At 44.9% G+C, this 20,256-nt stretch overlaps 1 protein-coding gene across 1 annotated transcript; it reads right to left on the bottom strand.

Moving 5' to 3' along the window:
- Positions 1-270: 270 nt before the first annotated feature.
- On the bottom strand, positions 271-20,090 carry LOC134056909 (heat shock factor protein 5-like). The gene is made up of 5 exons (XM_062513868.1): positions 19,669-20,090; positions 18,792-18,981; positions 17,159-17,286; positions 16,183-16,236; positions 271-439 (listed from the first exon to the last, which is right to left on the bottom strand). Exons 1-5 carry the CDS (start codon positions 20,088-20,090, stop codon positions 271-273), a joined length of 963 nt encoding a protein of 320 aa, XP_062369852.1.
- Between the last annotated feature and the right edge of the window lie 166 nt (positions 20,091-20,256).

The following is a 20,256-nucleotide window of genomic DNA, read 5'->3' as shown; positions in this document are numbered from 1 at the left end:
CCTGACTCATCAAGAGTTCATTGTGTACTACTTTCCACAATTTGCTCATCTTTTTTGCCGGTTTATCATCTTCTAACACTAATTCCCACAACTTATCCCCAAACCGTCTCCATTCTGACAATTCGTGCACAGTATGAGGGTTTATAAAATACCCATACGAATAGGCATACTGCAAGAGGGAGGGGAGTTCCTTGGCTAAGTCTATCCCTTTAATTTGCCGCTTTCTCAAAAAGGCTGTGAATAAATCATATGCCACTTGCCTGTCCATACTCACGTCAGCGCTGTTGCAGCCCCTCCAGGCTTCGGCAGCACGTACCGGCCAAGCCCACCGCTGTGGTCGCTCAGGACACAGAGCACTTTCTTTTTCGGCTCTGTAGTCGTCCCTCTAGCTGCAGGACCCGGGCCCAACGTGTTCTCCGAAGTCCGTGGCGTATCACGTCTATCACGTCGGGGTCACCGTTTGTCGGAAGAAACACGGGAGACGAGTCTCAAGCTATCATGATCAACAAGCCTCGTTTATTATGCGCTAGATAATTACTTTTATACATGCAATAATTAGCTCATGCATATTGCAAACTTATAGCTCCTCATTGGTTATACTGTTCATGACGCATATGACCTTCGCGGTTGCTAGTTTCTCTGTTTTATGTACTTTTCTGCATTCCTTCTGCTTTCAACACCCTTGTTGTTGTATAATATCTGTGCTCAAGGATACTGTGTCCCTGCAGGCAGTCACGTAGGCCATGGCTACACTTTGATCAGCCTGATTGTATTGTGGCTAATATGTTCTCACAACAAAACATTTATTTTTATACCAGCTAAGGAAAAAAAGCCAGGCATACTGGAAAGGTTTTCTTTAAAAATATAATACAGTTCAATCATATCAAAGTGAACTCTTGTGGGCTACAAAAATGACAAGTTACGTTCAGTGCTCTAGCACTCTTTGAGAGTATCAAAGGACAAGGTTTACTCTGCAGTAATTGATAAACATACACTCATTTGTTTCTAGTCATTTCAGATACTGGATAAACAGTCTTGAATATCAAGCACTCTTTATCAAAACTAGCTCTGTGTTCTTCAGTCTGGGCTTTAGAGCTGTGGTGGAAGAATGATTATTTGGAACATACTGGATGAAAAATTGTTGTAGTGTACTTGAAAATCCAATTTACTTAGAGTAACACATTCCTCACTTTTGATTTTATCTTCACTTCAATATGGACTGGCAGATTGTCTGAGCACAAAGTGTGAGTACAGATGAAATCTTCCTTCCTGGAATCTGCAGGTGCATCTCCAATTCAAGTCAATGGAAATTCTCTGGGTAGATCAAGGTAAGGAGAGATTTGATGTGGAACAGCGTGTTGTGATGAAAATCTTGGATACAGTAGAAAGCCATGAGGTTTGTTATGCTTCTATGAGTTCATAATGTCTACAGTATTTGAAGGCTAAAGTTTAGAGTCTCTACCTTGAAGTCAGCCATCGCTTGGTGCAGCCTTTTATTAAAATGGTGACACATGGCTGGGGGACATCTACCTCCATTTTCAATGCTGTCTTTTGTCACGAGGCAAGGCATCCCTTTCCATTCCTGTCTGTGGTGAAGCCAGCTCTCTGAGTTATTGCTGAAATTGTTCCATCAACGGAGCCATTCAGCCTCCTCCACCCTACAGAATGCACCTTCAGAAGTATTTCAATGGTGTGAAGACCACCGTGGGACTTACAAGAAGAGCTGTCTGGCAGCCACGAGGACTGAGCTGGGGATCTCTGAAGCTGAGAGCAGAGTGCACTCCAGGAAATCAATGTTCTGAGCACCTCACCAGCAATCATTGTCCGAAGTAAATTCACAAGCCATTTGTTTGCCCTGCAAGTACTGCAGATCCAGCTCAACATTGCTGCTGCTGACTGCACAGCAGGAGTTTGAAACCCTCATGCAGGAAGGCAGACCTCAGTCATTTGTATATTTAGAACACATACAAAAAGCAAATTTACAATAAACTCATCTATTTTCATGAATATTTCACTGAATATATCACTCAAGGATATGTGACATACTGGACATTTTTAAAAACTCCCAACATTTATTCAGCTCTTCACTGTTTTCTATGTTAAAAGAATTGTTTATATGATGAAGATAATTTACCCAGTGGTCTTCAAAGAGAGCAACAAGTTTTTGTGAGCTCCCTATTGTTAAATGCAGGATTTTCTATTCATGACTTTAGAGATGAAAGGTTTCATTTTCAAGTCTGTTTCTCACAATACAAAAAAGAAAGTATATTCCAGTAACACTACATTTTATCTAGATGCATACAAACCAAATCATCTTAAACAGGGATTAAATGGCAACCAGCCTCAGAAATCTTCTAGCTAATACCTGTACTTTCCAAATCCACAGATAATGGAATTCATTCTTCCAAGGATGTAACAGAAATGCCCAGGGAACTGCAGAACAGCCAGTATCCTCTTCCCCATCCATCAGTGACGCACCAACCCTTGGGACAAGGTGCTACAGAGGCACTGCCAGGTCATGTTAAATGCTGACACTTCACTCTTAGGTTCCTAAAAGCATCTTTTCACTGGAAGAGGATGTCTAGCCTATAACAACCATGCTCTTTTCAGATTGGTCTGTTTGGGGACAATTGTGCCCTGAATGGATACCTCGGTGCATTTAATTTCCACTGAATGGTGCAGTTCATAACAAACCTTTTGGAAGGACTGAAAGCCTCTTTTGGGAAAAAGGGACTATTTTGGTCTCCATCCACATGGTCAGCAGAATAAGCTGAACTATAAGGAGGAACTGGTTTTTACTTTTCTTCTGTGTTCTTGTTGTCATTCTCAACAAGAAAAAGCTTGATTTTCTTCCTCTGAATGAATTTAATCACCTCTGATTACTTTTTAATCACCTGTGATAAACATCACTGTGAATTCTTACTTTGATCCTCTTGCTCTGCCCAGAGGTCCCTTGAAATGGACAAAATAAAAGCCAGTGGGCAAAAATGTGTAAGAAATGGACGCACACACTAGAATATTTTTGAAGTTACAATCAAGTTCACTAATAACACAGTCACAAAACATAAGAATGGAGACAGAAGGTTGATGAGGTAAGTACCTCATCTCCAAAGTCATCAGGGATGCTCACACCAGAAAGGTGATCAAAGATGAGAGCTCTTTTCCCAAGGGGGAAACACATAGATTTAAATTATCATTTCCTATCACATGATTACATCTAGAATGGATTGGAATTTGGGAAGGTCTTCCACGGAGCATTTCATATGGGCTCACTTTTTCTTTAGAAGCCACTTGAATTCCGATCCTCAATAGTGCAAGAGAAAGTGCTTTTAGCCACATCCCAGTGGATTCCTTTCAAGTTTTACTAATTTGTCTTTTTTGACTCTGATTTATTCTCTCATCTTGCTGCTGGGGTAAGACCTCCATGGGTTAAATCGGTCCCATGGAACTGGGAGTGTTCTGCATAGATTTTGTCATGTTTCAGCTATGAAATGACAATCTCAACCTGCTGACCTTCTGAGCTGCGTGTATACAGTGGCAATGTAAGCTAACAAAGACTATAAAGCATCCTGTGGTCTTGAAATTTGCCACAAAACCCCAAATGGAAAGCAGAGAGAGATTCCCAAGATCCTCAGTGTTCCTTCCTGTTGCGGCTGATTTTTCCTTATGCCAGATCTTTTCATTTTCATAATTTTTCAACATTTCTTTGAAAAGATGGCTTTGAGCTTATGTGTGCAGAACTTCCCAAATGCCTTTGAAAAGAGCCAAAGAGCAATTCACAAGTGCGCAGCTCTTTGCACCTCAATCTTGTCATTTTAATGAGCAGCACTCGACTTTGTGTGCAGGATATTGGAGCCTTGGTGCCAGTAACCCCTCTGGAATGGAGTTGGTTTTCCTTCTGACAAGAGTGCAGAAACTCATGCAAACTTTGTGCCTCTAGAATTAGACTTTATGAGCCCTATGATGAGCAAGTGCCCTGGGTTGACTTTATGATGCTTATATCCCCAGTTGTTTGTTCTCTTTGGGTTGGCTATTAAGTTCTGCAACTTGAAGACTGGTTCCAAGAGTGAAGGGGGAGAGAAGAGGTGCACAGTTTGTCATCAGGGACTGCACTTGCTCCCCCACATTCCTGCACACCGATTGTGTTATCTGCAGTGGACAGCAGGAGAGGGCTCTCCTTTGCTTTTACTTTGTTTTTGACTAGCTGGGGCAGAGAAATTCCCTGGTCTGTGGTTCTTTTCCATTTTCTAGGAATTGTTTGAAGCTGCTCTGGACTGAAAAACCCAGAAGAGCAGCAGGATCTGGCACCTGTGGCACAGAATGCCTGGCCTGGGCTGTGGTGTTTCCCAGCTCTGGAGGGACTGAGAACAGCCTGAGTGAGCCGGGCTGCAACCCACAAAAGGGACTCTGCTGAATTTGTCATCTCGTCCGAGCAGAGAGATGTTTTGTTGTTTAGTGTTGTTCATTTTTGTGCTGGGGACTGCTTTGCCTGTTAAATAAACAGATTTTTTTCCACTCCACTCTTTTTCCAAACTATTTGGCGGAGGTGCCATACCAAAACTTTGTCAATCTTAATGAAATCTCTCTTTCTCCTTCTGTGTTAACATTGACAGTAGTTTGAATAACAGAATGGAGATGACATGAGACAATTTCTTGGAACCTGCAAACAAATTTCCATGGGGTTTTTATTAGACTTTTTTTCAGTGAGTTATGGTGTTATAGTTTGGTTTGGGGTTTTTGCATGTCTGTGAGGCTTAAATGTGTTCTGAAGTTCTTGTGCATTCTGGAGGCTCTACAGTGCCCACCTTGGCAATTTGCTTAGCTATACACAAGCTCAGAGACCAGCATGTGGCAACTCAGGCTGAGCACAAAGCAAGCACAGGATGAGTCTGCAAGGTGCTCTGTAACAATGGGCACTTGTAGCTGTTATCCCGTGTGTAAGAACTACATACCCTCTGCCTCAGATTCTCCTCATATTGCACACTGTTCTTGTTCTGTATGATGCAGCTCTCTTCAATTCTCTTACACGGTATCTTCTCGAGCATTCACAGGATGTTTGCTAAAAAGATCCTGCTCCAGCTGAAAAGCAGAGGGTATGCTATGCCCTGAGCAATAGCAGTAGATAAATGGACATACACAGACTTCAGGGGCAGAAGTGGCATTAAATCTTTGACAATATGTAGGAGTGAAAATACAGAAATCCTCACATAGTTGCACAGCCCACACATCTCCACTAGGTCCTGCAGAATGCCATGAACTGGTGCTACACTGACTTGTCGGTGGGCAGAGCTGTGGAAGACAGAAATTAAAGGTGATTTTGGAACAGGAAGAAGAAAGGGAAAGACAGCTTCCAGCTGGAGATAGATTGGAACTGCTCTGCTGACCCAAGCAGAACAGGGAACAAGTTGCAAATTTGCTGGGAAAAAGAGTTTTGTTAAAGAAAACCATGCTATCTGGGCATTGGTGTTCTTTCCACAACACACAGAGTTTAGAGAATGAATATATATCAGAGATAAATATTCCTGAAAAGGCATAGAAAAAATCCTTTACCTCTGGCTATTTCCTCAAATATTTCCATGTAGGAATGAAAAACCTGCACAACTACATGTATCATTAAGCAGGATACTCTGTAGATTCCCACATTAACACTTGCATGATTATCACTGATGCTTCCTAAATATTGATAGATTTTTTTTTTCCTCCTTTTCTGTCTTCAAAACTTACAAAATGTAATGAAATTCTCTTTTTAAACTGAAGGTTGCTGCGTGCTAAAGCAAGCCATGTTTTGCTTGCTCATAATCACCTTTTCCCTGTCTGTTAGAGGCACTGCTGCATTAATTATTTATCCAAACTTGAAACAGTTCATGAGTGACTCTGAAGATACAATTATTGAGCCAATTTCCATGGAAATCATGCCCTCTGCCTCTTAAAGCTGAAAGAATGTACTTATTACCTGTGAGAATTAAGTCTTGATACCTAATAAATGGGAATAAATGAAATACAGTGACTAGAGCATCATTTGTCAAGGGATCATTGCCTTTCAGTCTTACTTGACCAAATTAGTGATCCAAGAGAGAAAGGACTGCTCAGTTATAGCAGAGAAAGTAGGTTAAAAAATGCCTAGGTGTGGTGCAGTTGGAGTCAAAAAATTAAGTATGCGGGTTTGAAGTTGGGATGTGATTCTGTATCAGATGATTTTAACATAACATTACTAAATGCATAATCTTCAAACAGATTGGCAACAAATAGCATGATATAAGAAGTGGCGGTATTCCCTACATTGAAGTATGGAAGGTGAGAAGGAAGGCACGGAGTTTTCAGGAGGGTGCAAATCAAGCACTTCATTCTGGGTCACTATGGAATCTCCATTAAGTAAAAATACTAAGTGGAGGGCTCTTCATCCATTTAATATTTTATTAAAACTCAGTAAAACATACTATTTTGGAGTGTAAAAACTTTGATGTGAAAAACAGGAGTGTGCTGAGAGATTTTTAAATCTGACCCAAAGACTGGTCAGATTTTTAAGTCAAGCCCCCTGTTAAAAATCAGAGTCTAAAACTTTTCAAATTAAATGACCCTGGATGAGGTAGGAGACACAAGTCCTTCCCTTGAACCTTTAATGGCTTCTTCTAGCTCATTCCTGAAAACGGTAGGCAAAGAAGATCCCACAGAAATCAAAGGAGCAACAGGGTATATCCCTAAAAGGCAGCTGTAGCTCTGCAATAACTTGGGAATTAGAGAGACATCAGTGAGCCACTTTTGAGTCAAACTGTTAGTGAAGAGCCCTGTCCCAGAAAGAAGACAGCTTCTCTCAAGGAAGTTGAGCAGCAGGATGTCATGGCACATGTGGCTGGCAGGTATAAAGGAGACAAGGTGGGAAATTTGTGGAAATTCACACTGAGGTTCACCGAGCACAGCAGGATGAAGAACTCATTTTATCAGACTCTGGGTCTCAGCAAGAAATGAAGAAGCCTCTGTTTCTTATATTAGGCCCAGTTGTTCATTGTCAGGTGGTAGCAGATGGTCAGCAGAAGGCTCTGCTTTAACTTCAGCTCATCACACCTGGAGGCAGCCCTAGGAGTGCTCCACACCTCAGCTGGTGTCAGAGCACAGGAACACCCGGACACCCTCTTTAGACCCAGGTGTGCCATAAACTAAAGGCATCTCCCCAAACCAAGCTATCCAGTCCAGCACTTAGCACAGAATATGTCACTGCCAGGGAAGTCAGAATGTAAGAATTCAGAGAAAAATGCAATTATTAAACATACTGGGGAGTCAATATAATATGGGACAAATTCAAATTTTGGTACTTACTATCATAAATGAGCATATATATTAGCTGTTGTCCCTGGAGTGTAGCTCAGGAGTGTGCACTTTCCTTAGCAGTAACATTCTTTACTTCATGCATTCACAGCTAACAGAGCTCTCACACAACTTGTTTTTTCTCTTAAGTGTGAGGAAGGACTTAGTTCAAATGAAGCGTGATGCTTTCTCTGAAAGATACTGAATGATAACAATAACACATGCAAAGTCAAAGGTTCTTTAAGGCAGACCACTGGTATCTAAAATAAGTATGGTTTACATGTAGCATCATGTGCATATAAAATAGCAATCAAACAATTTTATTATGTTTGTGAAAAATATGTTTTGTGCTCCCAGAAATTGCACAGTCAAATAAAGCCAAACTCAGATCCAAATGCTTTCCTCACCATGAAAATGGCCAAACAAAGAATAGCTGCAAGCTACTTCTCCTATGGTCCTGTTTGCCCCAGGTGTGGATACAACCGGCGTCTGAGTTGCTCAGATCATTCTGGCCCGTTGATCTGAGCCTGTCCCAGAGTGTCACCAACAAGGACATGGAAGTTCAACATCCCATGCTCAATGTCTTTTGCTCCTCTCAGGGCTCCTGAGACCTCCTCCAGGGATGGGATAAACCCCCACCAGTGAGGACGAGCTCCTGCTGTGTCACCAGGCAGCCTCGGATGGTGCTGGGGCAGCAGCCCATGCAGGGCTCGCTCAGCATCAGCCCCGGGCACTGTGGGCAGTGCTGCATTCTCAGCAAAGCTCTGCTGCAGGCTTTGCAGAAGTGTGGGTGTTCTGTTGGATAGATCTCTGCAATCCCCAATTTCAGAGCCCGCAGGAAAGTCTGGCTGGGTGAGAGTGATCTTCCCATTTGTCCCGTGGCCTTTTTGGGGATGCTGCCAAGGAGCCCGATGTCCCTTCTCACCACCTGGAGGCATCAGCACATGCCAGGGAGCTGTCAGTGGGACCAGGGTTAATCACAGCTCCTAGACTACTGCAAACAGGGTGGTGTCAAAACATCCATTTGCTAATTCCTCTGTGCTAATGCCTGTGCCCAGCAGGAAGAGTCCAACATCTGTGAAAACCTCCTGCCCATTCACAGCAGCCTCAGTATCTGTGTTTGTACAAGCACTGCCGAAAAGTGTGCTTGTGAATCCTCAGCCAGTCTGATAAGCCTTTCCAGGGTTTCTACATTCAATCGATTGATCGATCAATCAATATTTTTATAGTTTAAAAAAAAAAGAAATTAGAGAGAGAATTTAAAACAGTTAAATTACATAACTTTCATATATCCCAAATTAATATTATCATGAGAATTTTAGAGGAGACAAATTCCTCACAAACTAGCACAGCTCTCTTTTCTCTCTAGAGAAACACCTTCCAAATAATGTTACAACACAATCAATAATTTATGTTTTCTTTGCAGGTTGCATTAAACACAGCCTACAAATATGTGTAATTAGAAATCATTGTAGGCAGAGTTCTTAGGTTACCAAGTGCAGCAAAGGCCTGTTGTACCTGTCTCTGTAGCTCTCTTACCTTATGACTCATTCTGCAAGTTGCAATAAACAGCTGAATGCTCCCAGTAACTCCAAGTCGTTCCTCTTACCATCCTGAATGGATGGGCAAAAGTAGTATTAAACAATACAAACAACTCTTCAATTCTATCAAAACTTAAACCTCAGAAGTTTGGATTTTGTGTCTTGCAGGGTAAGCAGATGTACCAAACACACAGGGGAACATGATTTGAAATGGTGCAGTTTGGTCTGGTATGGTCAAGAGCTGCTTTCCCAAGGAACTGGTGGATAATCCCTCTCTAAGCCTCAAGAACTGCAGAATGAGTAAAGCCTGAATGGACAAACTTGCATTTCACGTGGTACCTGGCCATCCTCATATACTCGGGGTAGTGTTGGATAAAGCAGGTAAAGGATATTGGAAAAACATCCACTCCTGACGTGATCTGTGATTTACAGCTAAGAAAAATGTCAGTTTTCTCCTGGTTTGAAAGACAGGTGTTTGCTAAGGAAGGCAGAAGCTTCCCTTTGGACTGAAAAATGTGATCCTTCCTTCCTACAGATTATTATGATTTTGAAATTAAGGGAGCTCTCAAGCAAAGATATGGGGGTAGGAATAACAGTTCTTTACTAGTATATCTAACAAGACAAACAAGAAAAACAACAGCTATGAAATTAGCCACAAACAGAACAGAACTCAGTCCCAATCCTTTCTGGCTGCAGGCACCTTTTCCCTGAGCTGCAGTTCCCGGTGCTGGGGGCGGGCAGGTCCCGCAGAGCTGCAGGAGGGCTGGGGGTGATGGCAGCGCTGTCCCAGGGGGAGAGAGAGATGGAGAGAGCCCTTTGCTCACGGTGTCGGTCCCGGTGTTAAGCAGAGTGCTAGATGGTGGCAGGATAAGGGGAGAAAAAAACAGCAGTGAGGCAGCTCCTGGCGCTGGGATGGCAGTGATGGGGCCCAGGCGGCGATCGTCCTTCTCGTCCGAACTCTGCGGGGGAAATGGGGTGAGACCCAGTCTTCCGCTTCCTCTTCTGGATGTTTGAATCTCGCGGGGTTTTTCTCCTCTCTCCCCTCCCCCTTGCCACCAGGGCCCAGTCAACAGGTATCTTAGCATGACAATGGGGAAAATTCCACAGAGGGAAAAGGGAAAGAATCAACCCCCAACAAGTTTTCAAAAGAGAAAAGGAATGTTTATATTGAGGAATTCCCTAGACCTGCCTGAGAAGCTTGCCCTTCAGAGAAGGCAATGAATCAATAGACAGATCAAAAAAGAAACTTAGCTTAAAATTGAGAATAATAACACAGAAACAGATATTTCAAATATTAACCCATTTCATACACCTAATGGCTACAACTCAGTAACCCTTAATTCAAGTTGTACAAGTTTTCATTCATTTTTTCACATTTACTTTTAAGTAAGACTATAAGAATAATGTAAGAAAAAGCATCAAGTACACTTAATGCTGACTAAAGTGCGATGTTAAATACAGGCAGAATCAAATAGTGTCAAACCATGTCAAGCATTTCCTGAGGCAATCTGAAGTCTGCTGAGAAGTCACTGACTGAAAGGAATAGTGGAAAAAAACAGAATTAATGTAGAAAAGACAGGGCTGGTACAAGAGACCAAGTGGGATGTGGAACAGAGAGCACAGTTGGTCTAGATATTCTGGCCTTGGTTGAGTACAGACCATGGAATATGGAAGCACAGATATGAAGGAAAGAGCTTCATGAGCAGCTATCAGATCTTTTGGAACTATGTGTTTTTGTAAGGCTGCCAAGTAATGCAAAGAATAGGCTGATTCTATAACTGGGGCAACATTCTGGCTTGGGGATGTGACTGCTTGGGGCTGCAACAATATATAAGGCTGACCTGAGAGAACAAGAAATTACTTCAGTGACTTCAAGAACTTCAGTAACTTCAATGATTTCAATGACTGCAACTCTGATTTCAACTCAGACTTCAACTCCAGCTCTGACTTCTTTCTGCTTGGGATTTGGCTTCTTGCTTGGATTCCTTTTAGTACTCCTCCTTTGAAGTCCCGTCTCTCAGTCACACAGCAGACTGGCTATCACATCTTTAATAAGTATCCATGCAGAAGTGCCTGATATTATCATCAAAAGCTTGTTCAGTTCCGGTGAGTGAAAGGATTCTTGCTGATTGCAGTGGGTTGGAAACTGAATGCTTTGGGAAAAGATCACAGAGAAAACACTGAAGTGATCAGCATATCTTTTGTATTCAGTCTCTGTTTTCTCCAATCAAAATGAGATACATGCTCATAAATCACAACCATTCTTCTGTTCTCCATAAGTCTTAGTTTGGTATTCCAGACGGCTCTTAGAATTAAATTGGCTTGGAGGAAAGCAATTTTCTATTCTTCTAGCAGTCACACAAGTAGGGACAAAGAGTCTTGACAGCTCACACTAAAGAGTCAGAAAGTGCATTTGGATGGGGTTTTTGTTGTTTTTTATTGCTACGTCACATACATATGTGAAGCTCTTCTAATGTAAGTTCCCCTATCAATCATTCATAAATATCACAGTGATTCAGCAAAGGGATTAATTTATTTCCAAAATCAGACTCCCAGTGTCAGTGTCCTTTGTGAAGCTGTGTTCCCACCAATGGAGACCTCAACAAAGCTTCTTGGATTTATCCTGGGAATTAAGAGCAGATGTACCAGCTGAGAACCTCTGCAGCTCCAAATATCTCCTGCAGCCCTTTATGACTCAGCGCTAAGCTAGACTTATTTAAATACATATTTTATATGTATTGATTTCTATTTCTATTTCTATTTCTATTTCTATTTCTATTTCTATTTCTATTTCTATTTCTATTTCTATTTCTATTTCTATTTCTATTTCATTTCTATTAAAACAAGATAAGCAGCTCATCTCATCCTCAACTTCAGCAGCTTATCTCCTATACCCAAGACACCTGCCCTGCACCCCATGTCTGTAGGGGGGCAGGTGTGTATGGGAGGCCCATTTCCTTCTGGAGCAGCAAATTACGCACAAGACATCTCACAGGGTAGATTAAATGGATCAAGAGGCCCACTTTAAGGCACCTGAAGCAAGGGTGAGATCTCCACCAGCCCTACAGGCAGTTTGGACACCCAGCTCCCCTGGAGGCATGGGTACATGGGAAACTAATAAGGACAGCCCTGAATGATGAGCTATCTAACTCTAGTACACCTCATTTTTCCCTGGGGAAATAAGGAATGCAAAGAACATGCAGAGAAACTTCATGGAGCTGTCTGAGAGTGTTTGATAGCATTTTGAAAGGTAGATGCCATTTTTTAATTGCCTATCCAAAAGGGCATGCGTATTCTGCAGATCTTGTATTGTATCCATAGGTTCTTCATGGACATTTCCTATTTAAAATTGTTCTAGACAGCTGTGCTGAGACCACAGAATTAAATTCCAGATATCTGCTTATCACAGACTTGACAAACCTTCATATACAACCTTGGAGATCCCAGAAGTGCAAAGACAAAAATTGAAGTCAAAGTGATTCCGGGTTTAGATGGCTTAAAATAATAAGACATAAAGAAGATGAAAGGTTTTTTATTATTATTACTTTTCTTAGATGGAAACCATTAAGTCTGGGATCTAAAATGTCTCTTACAATCCACGGCTGCACTGTCCTATTACCAAGAGAACAAATATTAGCTGGTAGAATAAATCATGCCGCACAGGGAAAACCAAGAGATTTTATAACGTGGTCTAAACATGAACAAATCTTCAATACTGAACTAGATTGCTGCTGCCTCAGCAACTGCCAGATGAATGAGTACAATAATCAACTATGTCATAAACTGACTTTTTCTGCCTTTCAAAACAGGAAACAGTGATACTGGCCACTTGTGTTTACAATTCTGCATCATGTGGTTTAATTGTCATTTTATGATTTCTTACATTATCTGTCAATCAGGTTTTTTCTACTGGCCCATTTCCTGCTTAATAGCCATGGCTATTTCTGAGATTTGTTTTGCTCTCAGCAAATCTGCTGGCAGACAGCAAATCAGACCTATGTTTACTTGCAATATGCAGTGCTCCTGGGAATGCCTTACAATGGCAATCTCTGTCATCCGCAGCATTTTCTGATCCTTCAGTGCCAAATCAAGGGATACTGCTTCAACACTGCAAGCTCTAGCAATGTGTTTATATTTTAAATCTGTGGGCTGAGACTAAAATGATCAGCATGAATTATTCAGGAACATAAAAGAAGTGATGAGTTTTCAATCACTATAAATCTAATCCATAGAAAGCCAGGTCTCTTTTTCCAAGTGTTGGACTCCCAGGCTTCTGCCCCAGCCCAGGGACATTGGCTACTTCCATCACCAGGTACTTTGAACCATTTTGGTTTTACCCAAGAGGTGAACCATTAAGATTCTGGTGCTTTCTTGTACTCAACATCCTTCTAAGACCAAGAACAAGCTATTCCTACAGCTTAGTTTGTGGCTATTCCTACACCATTTTATTCCACACTGCATGACTAAAGAAAAACTACTCTTTTCCTTCCTAAAATTAGGCTGCAGCTCAGTGCAACTATGTGTTAAGAGAGAATAAACATGACAATCACGTGGGGCATGTGCTGGGCATGGCTGGAGATTGTCATGAGCAAAATCCTCCAGCATCATCCCCTTTACATCTGCTCATTGCTTTGGATACTACAAATCACACAACACCTATGTCAGCTGACAAATGTCATTTCTTGCAGATTGTTACAGCCACACTGCTGATCGACCAATACACAAGAGTACTGATTTCAGTTGAAAAATGTCATTTATTACAAATTGTGACACCTGTGCCAACAATACAGAACTACACACATCTCAGTTAAGGTTAAAAAAAAAGGAATTTAGTACATTAGGACAACAATGCTATGGAAATATATCCAAATACCAAATCCAGTTAACAAAAAATTTAATTTATTGCCAACCTCCACAACAAATAAGTACACTTAAAGATCAATTCAGTGTTTAACAACTTAATTTACTATATAATACTACAAGTGTACAGCTCATAGAGAAATACAAAAATATGCATTCCCTCTCTAAATAGATAAAATTATACAATTGCACAACTCCACACACATTTAAATACAACTAAAGTAATACATATATATAAATGGATATAAAACTATAATGATATACAGATATAAATATAGATTAAGTATTACATATTAGATACAATATACAAAAACAGATATATAAAACAAACCTATCCACAATTTTAAAAATATGCCTGTGCCAAGCTAAATATCCATGTAACTGCACCAATACATAGCTATACAACTGGACACATACGTAGATATAATGACATCTAGAAATTGAGTATTACACATATAAACATTGAACATATATACCTATGCAAATACCAATATACCTATTTAAAGAGCCTTATACCTATAATTGCATCTATACAAATAAATACCAACACAGCTGAATACATAAGAAATAGAACTAAAAACAGATAGAACAACATACATGTATACTCGGATACATATATACGCATATATGTAATTACAAATATATATGTATGTATATGCATACATATATGCATAGCATACATCCATCAATATAACAACAGATGTATAACAGCATTGCTATACAAATAGCAACCGACATATGTAAATATCCATGTAATTATCAAAGTCTATGTGCAAGTCCATCTATCTCGAACAAGAACGCTGAGCAGAGGGATTCCAGCAGCCCCAGCTCCAAAGCCTCTCCCTCAGTCTCTTCATCCCATGCAGAGCAGCTCTCCTGGACAGGGACAGCACATGGCACATCTGGAAAGCAAAGGGAACACGGAGTAAGGATCAGGCCCTTTTCCTTGGCAGCACCTGCCCTTCCATCAGGGAAGTGAAGAGAAAACCTCAGCACCTCCCCAGGAGGGTTGGAAGAAAAAGCAGGCCCAGCGGGCCAGGCTGTGGTGAGCGCAGCCGCAGCGGGACTGTCCCGCAGTCCCCGGCAGCCCGGCACAGCCGGCACAGCTCCCGGGCCCTGCCGGCACAGCTGCCTTGCCCAAGGACGACAGCCCCTGTGCCAGCCGGGGCAGCTGCGCTGAGCAGCCCCAGCACGGGCAGGGCCCGCTCCTGCCCCGCCGGGCAGTGCCCACGGCCACAGCCCACGACACCCTCACCCCCACCCCGCCTCCCCGGCCCTGTGCCCTCACCCAGCCTCTGGTGGGGCAGCAGCAGCTCCCTGCTCACTGCTCTTGCTCCTGCTCTTCAGCTCCTCCTGCTGCCTCCTGTTAGTGCTCCTGCTGTCTTTCAGGTCTTCACTGCAGCTGTGGCACAAGTGGAGGCTCAGCAATGGTTTCCAAGGCCTGCCAGAGCTGCAGTCCCGCACCCCTCTGTGCTCCCTGCTGGCCCCCTCCATCCCCTCAGCCCCACCATGCTCTCAGCAAACCCCGAGTCCCCTTCAGTTTCTTCTGAGCCCTGCAGTTCTCTCACCCCCCCTCAGTCCCTTCTGACCCATCCCATCCTCTTAGACCCACCACCAGCCCCCTCGGTCTATGCCACTTCCCTGTCACCTCAGTGCCACCACTGCCCTCTGCTGCCCCACAGCCTCAGCCCCAGCAGCACCTCCAGGTCACCGTCCCTTCAGTGTCACTGCCTCCTCAGCCCCCTCAGTCTCACCGTCCCTCAGCAGCTCCTCAGGGGACAGGGCCTGGGGCCACCAAAAGCTCCCACCACTCCAGGGACACCCGGGGCTGGAACTGCTGCTCCGCCTGGCCCAGCTGCCAGCTTGTACCCAGCACAGGAGGAGGGGACACAGGGGGCACAGGGGAAAACAAGAGATGAGAAAACGGCATCCCAAGGGGGAAAGAGCTTAAAAAAACCCCTGCACCTATACAGATATCAAACTTTGCAAATGAACTCGCAAATAGAAATACAAATAAGTCTCTTTACAAACATAGCTACAGATATGTAAATGCAATTCTAGATATGTATAAATGCATCTAGGCATATCTAGAACTATACATTCACATATAAAAATATATATATCTACAACTATATATAAAACTTAAACTATACAAATCTATAAATACAACTATATAGACATATAAATACACCTATATAAACATAACTCTATAAACATAATGGTAAAACTATATAATTATAACTCTACATATCAACAACTATGTCTATTGGCAGAGGGATTTCACCTGCATGATGGTCACAGGCCCTTCCTCTGTCTCTTCCTGCCACACAAGGCAGCCCTCCTGGACAGGCTGATCAGATGGGATCTGGGAAGCAAAGGGAACACTGAGTGAATATTGGCCCTTGTGCACATTTCCCTTGGGCACCAATTATCCTTCTATTAGGGACTGTTCAAGAAGGTCTGAAAGGCAGACTCTTACTCGGAATTTAAAGCCTGCTCTTCAGAGAGCATGGATCCTTCCAAGTGTTCAAAACTGTGGAAAGCATTGAAAGCTTTAACATTTATCTTGATAAAGTCTCAACACTCATAGTGCAAATAGCACCTTTGAGACCTTGAAACACAGTCTCAGTTCCCACAAAGAAGCCCAGCCTTGTTCTTTCTCTGTGCTGACACAGAGACCTCAGTCTTCACTGAAATGGCTGAAGCTGAAGGGTGCTGTGAGCTGGGCTGGGAACCAGCTCCATGAGCTGAGTTCTACCAACTGCCCTCTGCAGTGAGCAACAGCTGCTCCAACTCGACCATCAGCTCTGGCACAAAGAGCTAGGAGGGAAAAGAGCTCCCTGCCAGACCTGCAGGCTGCACCAACTTGCTAAGGAAAGGATCTAAAATGTTCCCTCTGTCCTCTTAGGTCTTGCTAATTTGGGGTCATTCAGGCTTTTCCTTTTGTCAATGGATCTGCAATTTTTCAACTGTTTGGCCTCTGATCTACTGCTCCTTGTTTTTCTTCTGTCTCAGGACAGATACCAGCAGACTGTTACTACATTTAGTCAGTGATTTGGACTTCTATCCTGACTTTTTTTTCTCACCCCGTTCTTTCTTTTGTCCACCCCATTCCTTCATGTGCCAGGCTCAGCCTAGCCTCCCCTGTCACCCTGCAGCAAACTTATCCATGGACTTCAGCACAAAATTGGGACACATGGCCTGTGGGCGACACAACTCCCATAATGTCAAGTTTACTCCTGGCTCTCTTGCCACAGCAGAGGACTCAGTGTCAGAGCCTCTGGAAAAGCATGGAGGGCAGGGCTCAGGGAGGTTTTGTCAGTGCAGGATTTGATCTAAAGGCACCCAGAAGCACCAACCCTGCAGACAAGAACTCAGCTCTTCTCATATCCCTTCCTGTCATAGGCAGGCTCAGAGCAGCCATCTCACACTTCCCTAAACCAATGCGGGCTCACTCCTTACCAGGCTCCTCATGCTCTGGGGAACTGTTCCTGCAGCTCTCAGTGCCAGATGAAGTGTCCTCTGTTGCAGCCTTGTTCACAGCATCATCTCCTGATGACTCAGGGACAACATTATTATGCCCCTTGAAAGAGAAACAGAAAGAAAGAAACCCAATGATCATTCACTATTTTCTTGGAATCACATCTGGGATTTTCTTGGCATCACATCCTTCTCCACTCCCAGGGGACATGGAGAACAAGGCGGGGGGGAGCACTGCCCACACTGTTCACATGACAAGCATTTTAAATTCAGGATTTGGGTGGCCAAGGTGAAACTGAAGCTCTTACAAAATGACCTTTGAGGCAAAACATGAACACAGAAAACCAGAAGACACCAAGTGAGGGGACGAGCCCTCAGGTGCTCACCCTGGCTTATCCCATGAGCTGTAAGAAATCAGATAGCACAGAGACAGGGACCCTCCTTGTTGACACCACAGGCAAAGGCAGAGCTCGCTCACAGCACTGCCCAGGGCTCTGTGCTGCAACCCCACACAAAAAGCACACATTTCAGCCTGGGAGTCTCATCACCCCCACCCAAACACTCAGACAATCCATCATGAACTGGTGCTTTTTTGGAGCCTCCTGCTGCTGCCCCGTATGTATGATCCAGGCAAACATTTAGGGACTTAGGATATTTCCAGGATCAAATTTTCCAGTGGCACAAATCTGTAAATCTGGAGGGTAAAAGAAAAAAACAACCCACCTCTTCTGATATAGCCTGCCCATCAGAATCCTGAAGATTCTAAGGATGGTTCAGAGCCTACAAAGTTTCCTTTTAGTATGGAATAAAATTCTTTTGAAAACTACTATATGTGAGTTTACAGAACACAAAAGATGTCCCACTGAGAATTAAATATTAGAAAAACCTAAAAAATCCCGCTCCCTGCCCCGAGTCTGCCCTTCCTCAGTCACAGATGTACTGCAGCCATTGGGATCAGCACATCAAGAGAAAGAGAGCCATTCTTTGGCCAACATGTAGAATAACTGCGGAAAGGCTTTTGTAACACTCCAGGCAAGTTTGGGAAGAGTTCAGAAAAATGGGATTCCTAATGCAAAGATTGAATGTATCAAACAAAAAGGACAGAAAAGCTGCAGCTCCAGCCCATCCCCAAACACAGTTCTGGGAGCACCTACACGCACAGCAGAGCTCACACAGGAGCTGCAGCTGCAGCCCAGCCCTTGCTTTGCCTTGGCCTTCCAACACAAAAGAGGCAGAGCCCACATCTGCTGCTGCAACAGAGGCACTTCTCGCATGCCCCTCCCTGCAAGGGACACTTGGCCTTCAGTGGCATTCTCCAAACACTATTCTCTTCTTTCCCAACAAACGAAGCCTGGTAGAACCTACAAAGCATCACCACAACTGCCTCTGCACAAGGCATTCTTCCCAGGAAAAGGAGCAACCAAATGTGGCCAACGCAGGCTCACACCTTTCATCCCCACTAAGGGAGAAGACTTTTTCATCCTTCTCCTTTTAGAAATCCTACTTTACCTAAAATAATTAGATAACTATACAATAATGAAACAAATTCAGTTTAAGAAGCCTTTGCTTCCTAGTCCAGCCCCTTTTCTTCCCATCCAGTGGGGTTACCTGAGCAGAGGGAGACCTTTGAGGCAAGGATCTCCTGATCTCCGGAATCATCTTTTCTATTTCAATGCCTAGATCTGCTGCTGGTGATTCGTCTTCTGCAGATGGATTCTGTGCTGAGCTGGAGGCCATCGATGCTGCACAACCAGCACTACCAGGTGGAACACTGGGGCTGAAGTGCCTGGGTGGGTGGCTGCAGGAATCCAAAAACATTGGTCAGGTTCCAGAATGTGGCTTTGGGACACAGAGCTCTATGGCTGCCTTGAATCAAACATCCCAGGAAGCACACAGGAAAACCAGGCAGAGAATCTTTTGGCCTTCTAGGTGCCCCTTCCTAATAGTCTTAACAATTTCTGTCTCACAATGACAGAGTAGCGCTGAAAAATACTTCAAGTGCTCACTTTTCATGACCTTTTGGGAAAAGCAAGGCTAGAATTCTTTTCCTACCTGGCCCATCAGAAGCTGGGGGCTGCTGCTCCCTGGAAGCTGCAGGGCTGGGTCCTGAGCACCTCCCGCTCGGCCGGAGGCAGCTGCGGCCCGCAGAGCTCCCGCAAGCGTTGGGGGGCCCCTCCCACCCGAGCGGCAGTAGCCGCTCCCCGTGGAGGCCGAGCAAGTGGCAGGGCGGCAGCAGGAATACCTCCCGCTCGGCGGGCAGCGGCCGCTCCCCGTAGAGTTCCTGCAAGTGGCTCGGCCCCTACTGCCGGGCCGGCAGCGACCGCTCCCCTTGCAGCAGGTGGAAGCCGCAGGGCGGGCGCCGGAAGAGCAGCGGCCCCTCCCTGGGGGGGGCTGCTGGAAGCGGCCGGGCCGGGGGCTGCGCAGCTCCCGCCCGTCCGGCAGCGGCCGCGCCCTGGGGAGCTGCTGGGAGCCGCGGGGCGGGCGCCTGCGCCCCTCCCGCCCCGCCAGCAGCCGCTGCCTGTTGGCCGCGCTCCGGCGCTGGATGCGGAGCAGCAGGTCGGGGCGGTCGCGTCGAAAGCAGGGGTTGGCGCAGGGGAGCCAGGCGCTGGCATCGCCCGGCACAGCTGAGCCGAGCCAGCCCGGCATCTTGTGGAAGCCGTAGCGGTAGAGCTGCCGCACAAAACTGCGGAACCGCGTGGCCCTGAAGTTGCGCGGGGCCGGAGCCCGGTCGGGGGCCGGGCTGAGCAGCTCCCGCTCGAACAGGGAGCGGTCGATGAGCAGCCCCTGAGCCCGGCTGTCCCAGCGCACGGAGACGACCCGGGGGCTGTTCACCAGGCGCCACAGCTTGGCAGGGAAGGTGCCGGCGTTGAGCCCGGCGGGCAGCGGCAGCTCCGCCATCGCGCCCATCGCCGACTGTCGCCACAACGCCCGCGGCGCGCGGCCTGAGGGGGGCGCTGCGCTTGGCCCCGCTCGCGGCCCCCGCGCGGGCCGGACTTGGTGGGGACGAGCGCTGCAGAGCCGGGGTTGAGGGACCAGCGCGGGCGTGGCGGCTCCCGGGGCTGGCCGGGCACCG

Source organism: Cinclus cinclus, chromosome Z, assembly GCF_963662255.1.
Source record: "Cinclus cinclus chromosome Z, bCinCin1.1, whole genome shotgun sequence".
Classification (NCBI taxonomy): domain Eukaryota; kingdom Metazoa; phylum Chordata; class Aves; order Passeriformes; family Cinclidae; genus Cinclus; species Cinclus cinclus.
The sequence above is the reverse complement of the archived record's forward strand: the minus strand, read 5'-3'. Positions and strand labels throughout refer to the sequence as shown.

Excerpts from the sequence above, each read along its gene's own strand:
- LOC134056909 (XM_062513868.1), bottom strand. The coding sequence starts at position 20,090 with ATGGGCGCGATGGCGGAGCTGCCGCTGCCCGCCGGGCTCAACGCCGGC. Across the intron at positions 18,982-19,668 it reads GCGGGGCGGGAGGGGCGCAG|CCACCCACCCAGGCACTTCA; the intron begins GCGCCCGCCCCG and ends GGATTCCTGCAG. Across the intron at positions 440-16,182 it reads GAGCAGGCTTTAAATTCCGA|ACGTGATACGCCACGGACTT; the intron begins GTAAGAGTCTGC and ends CCGACGTGATAG.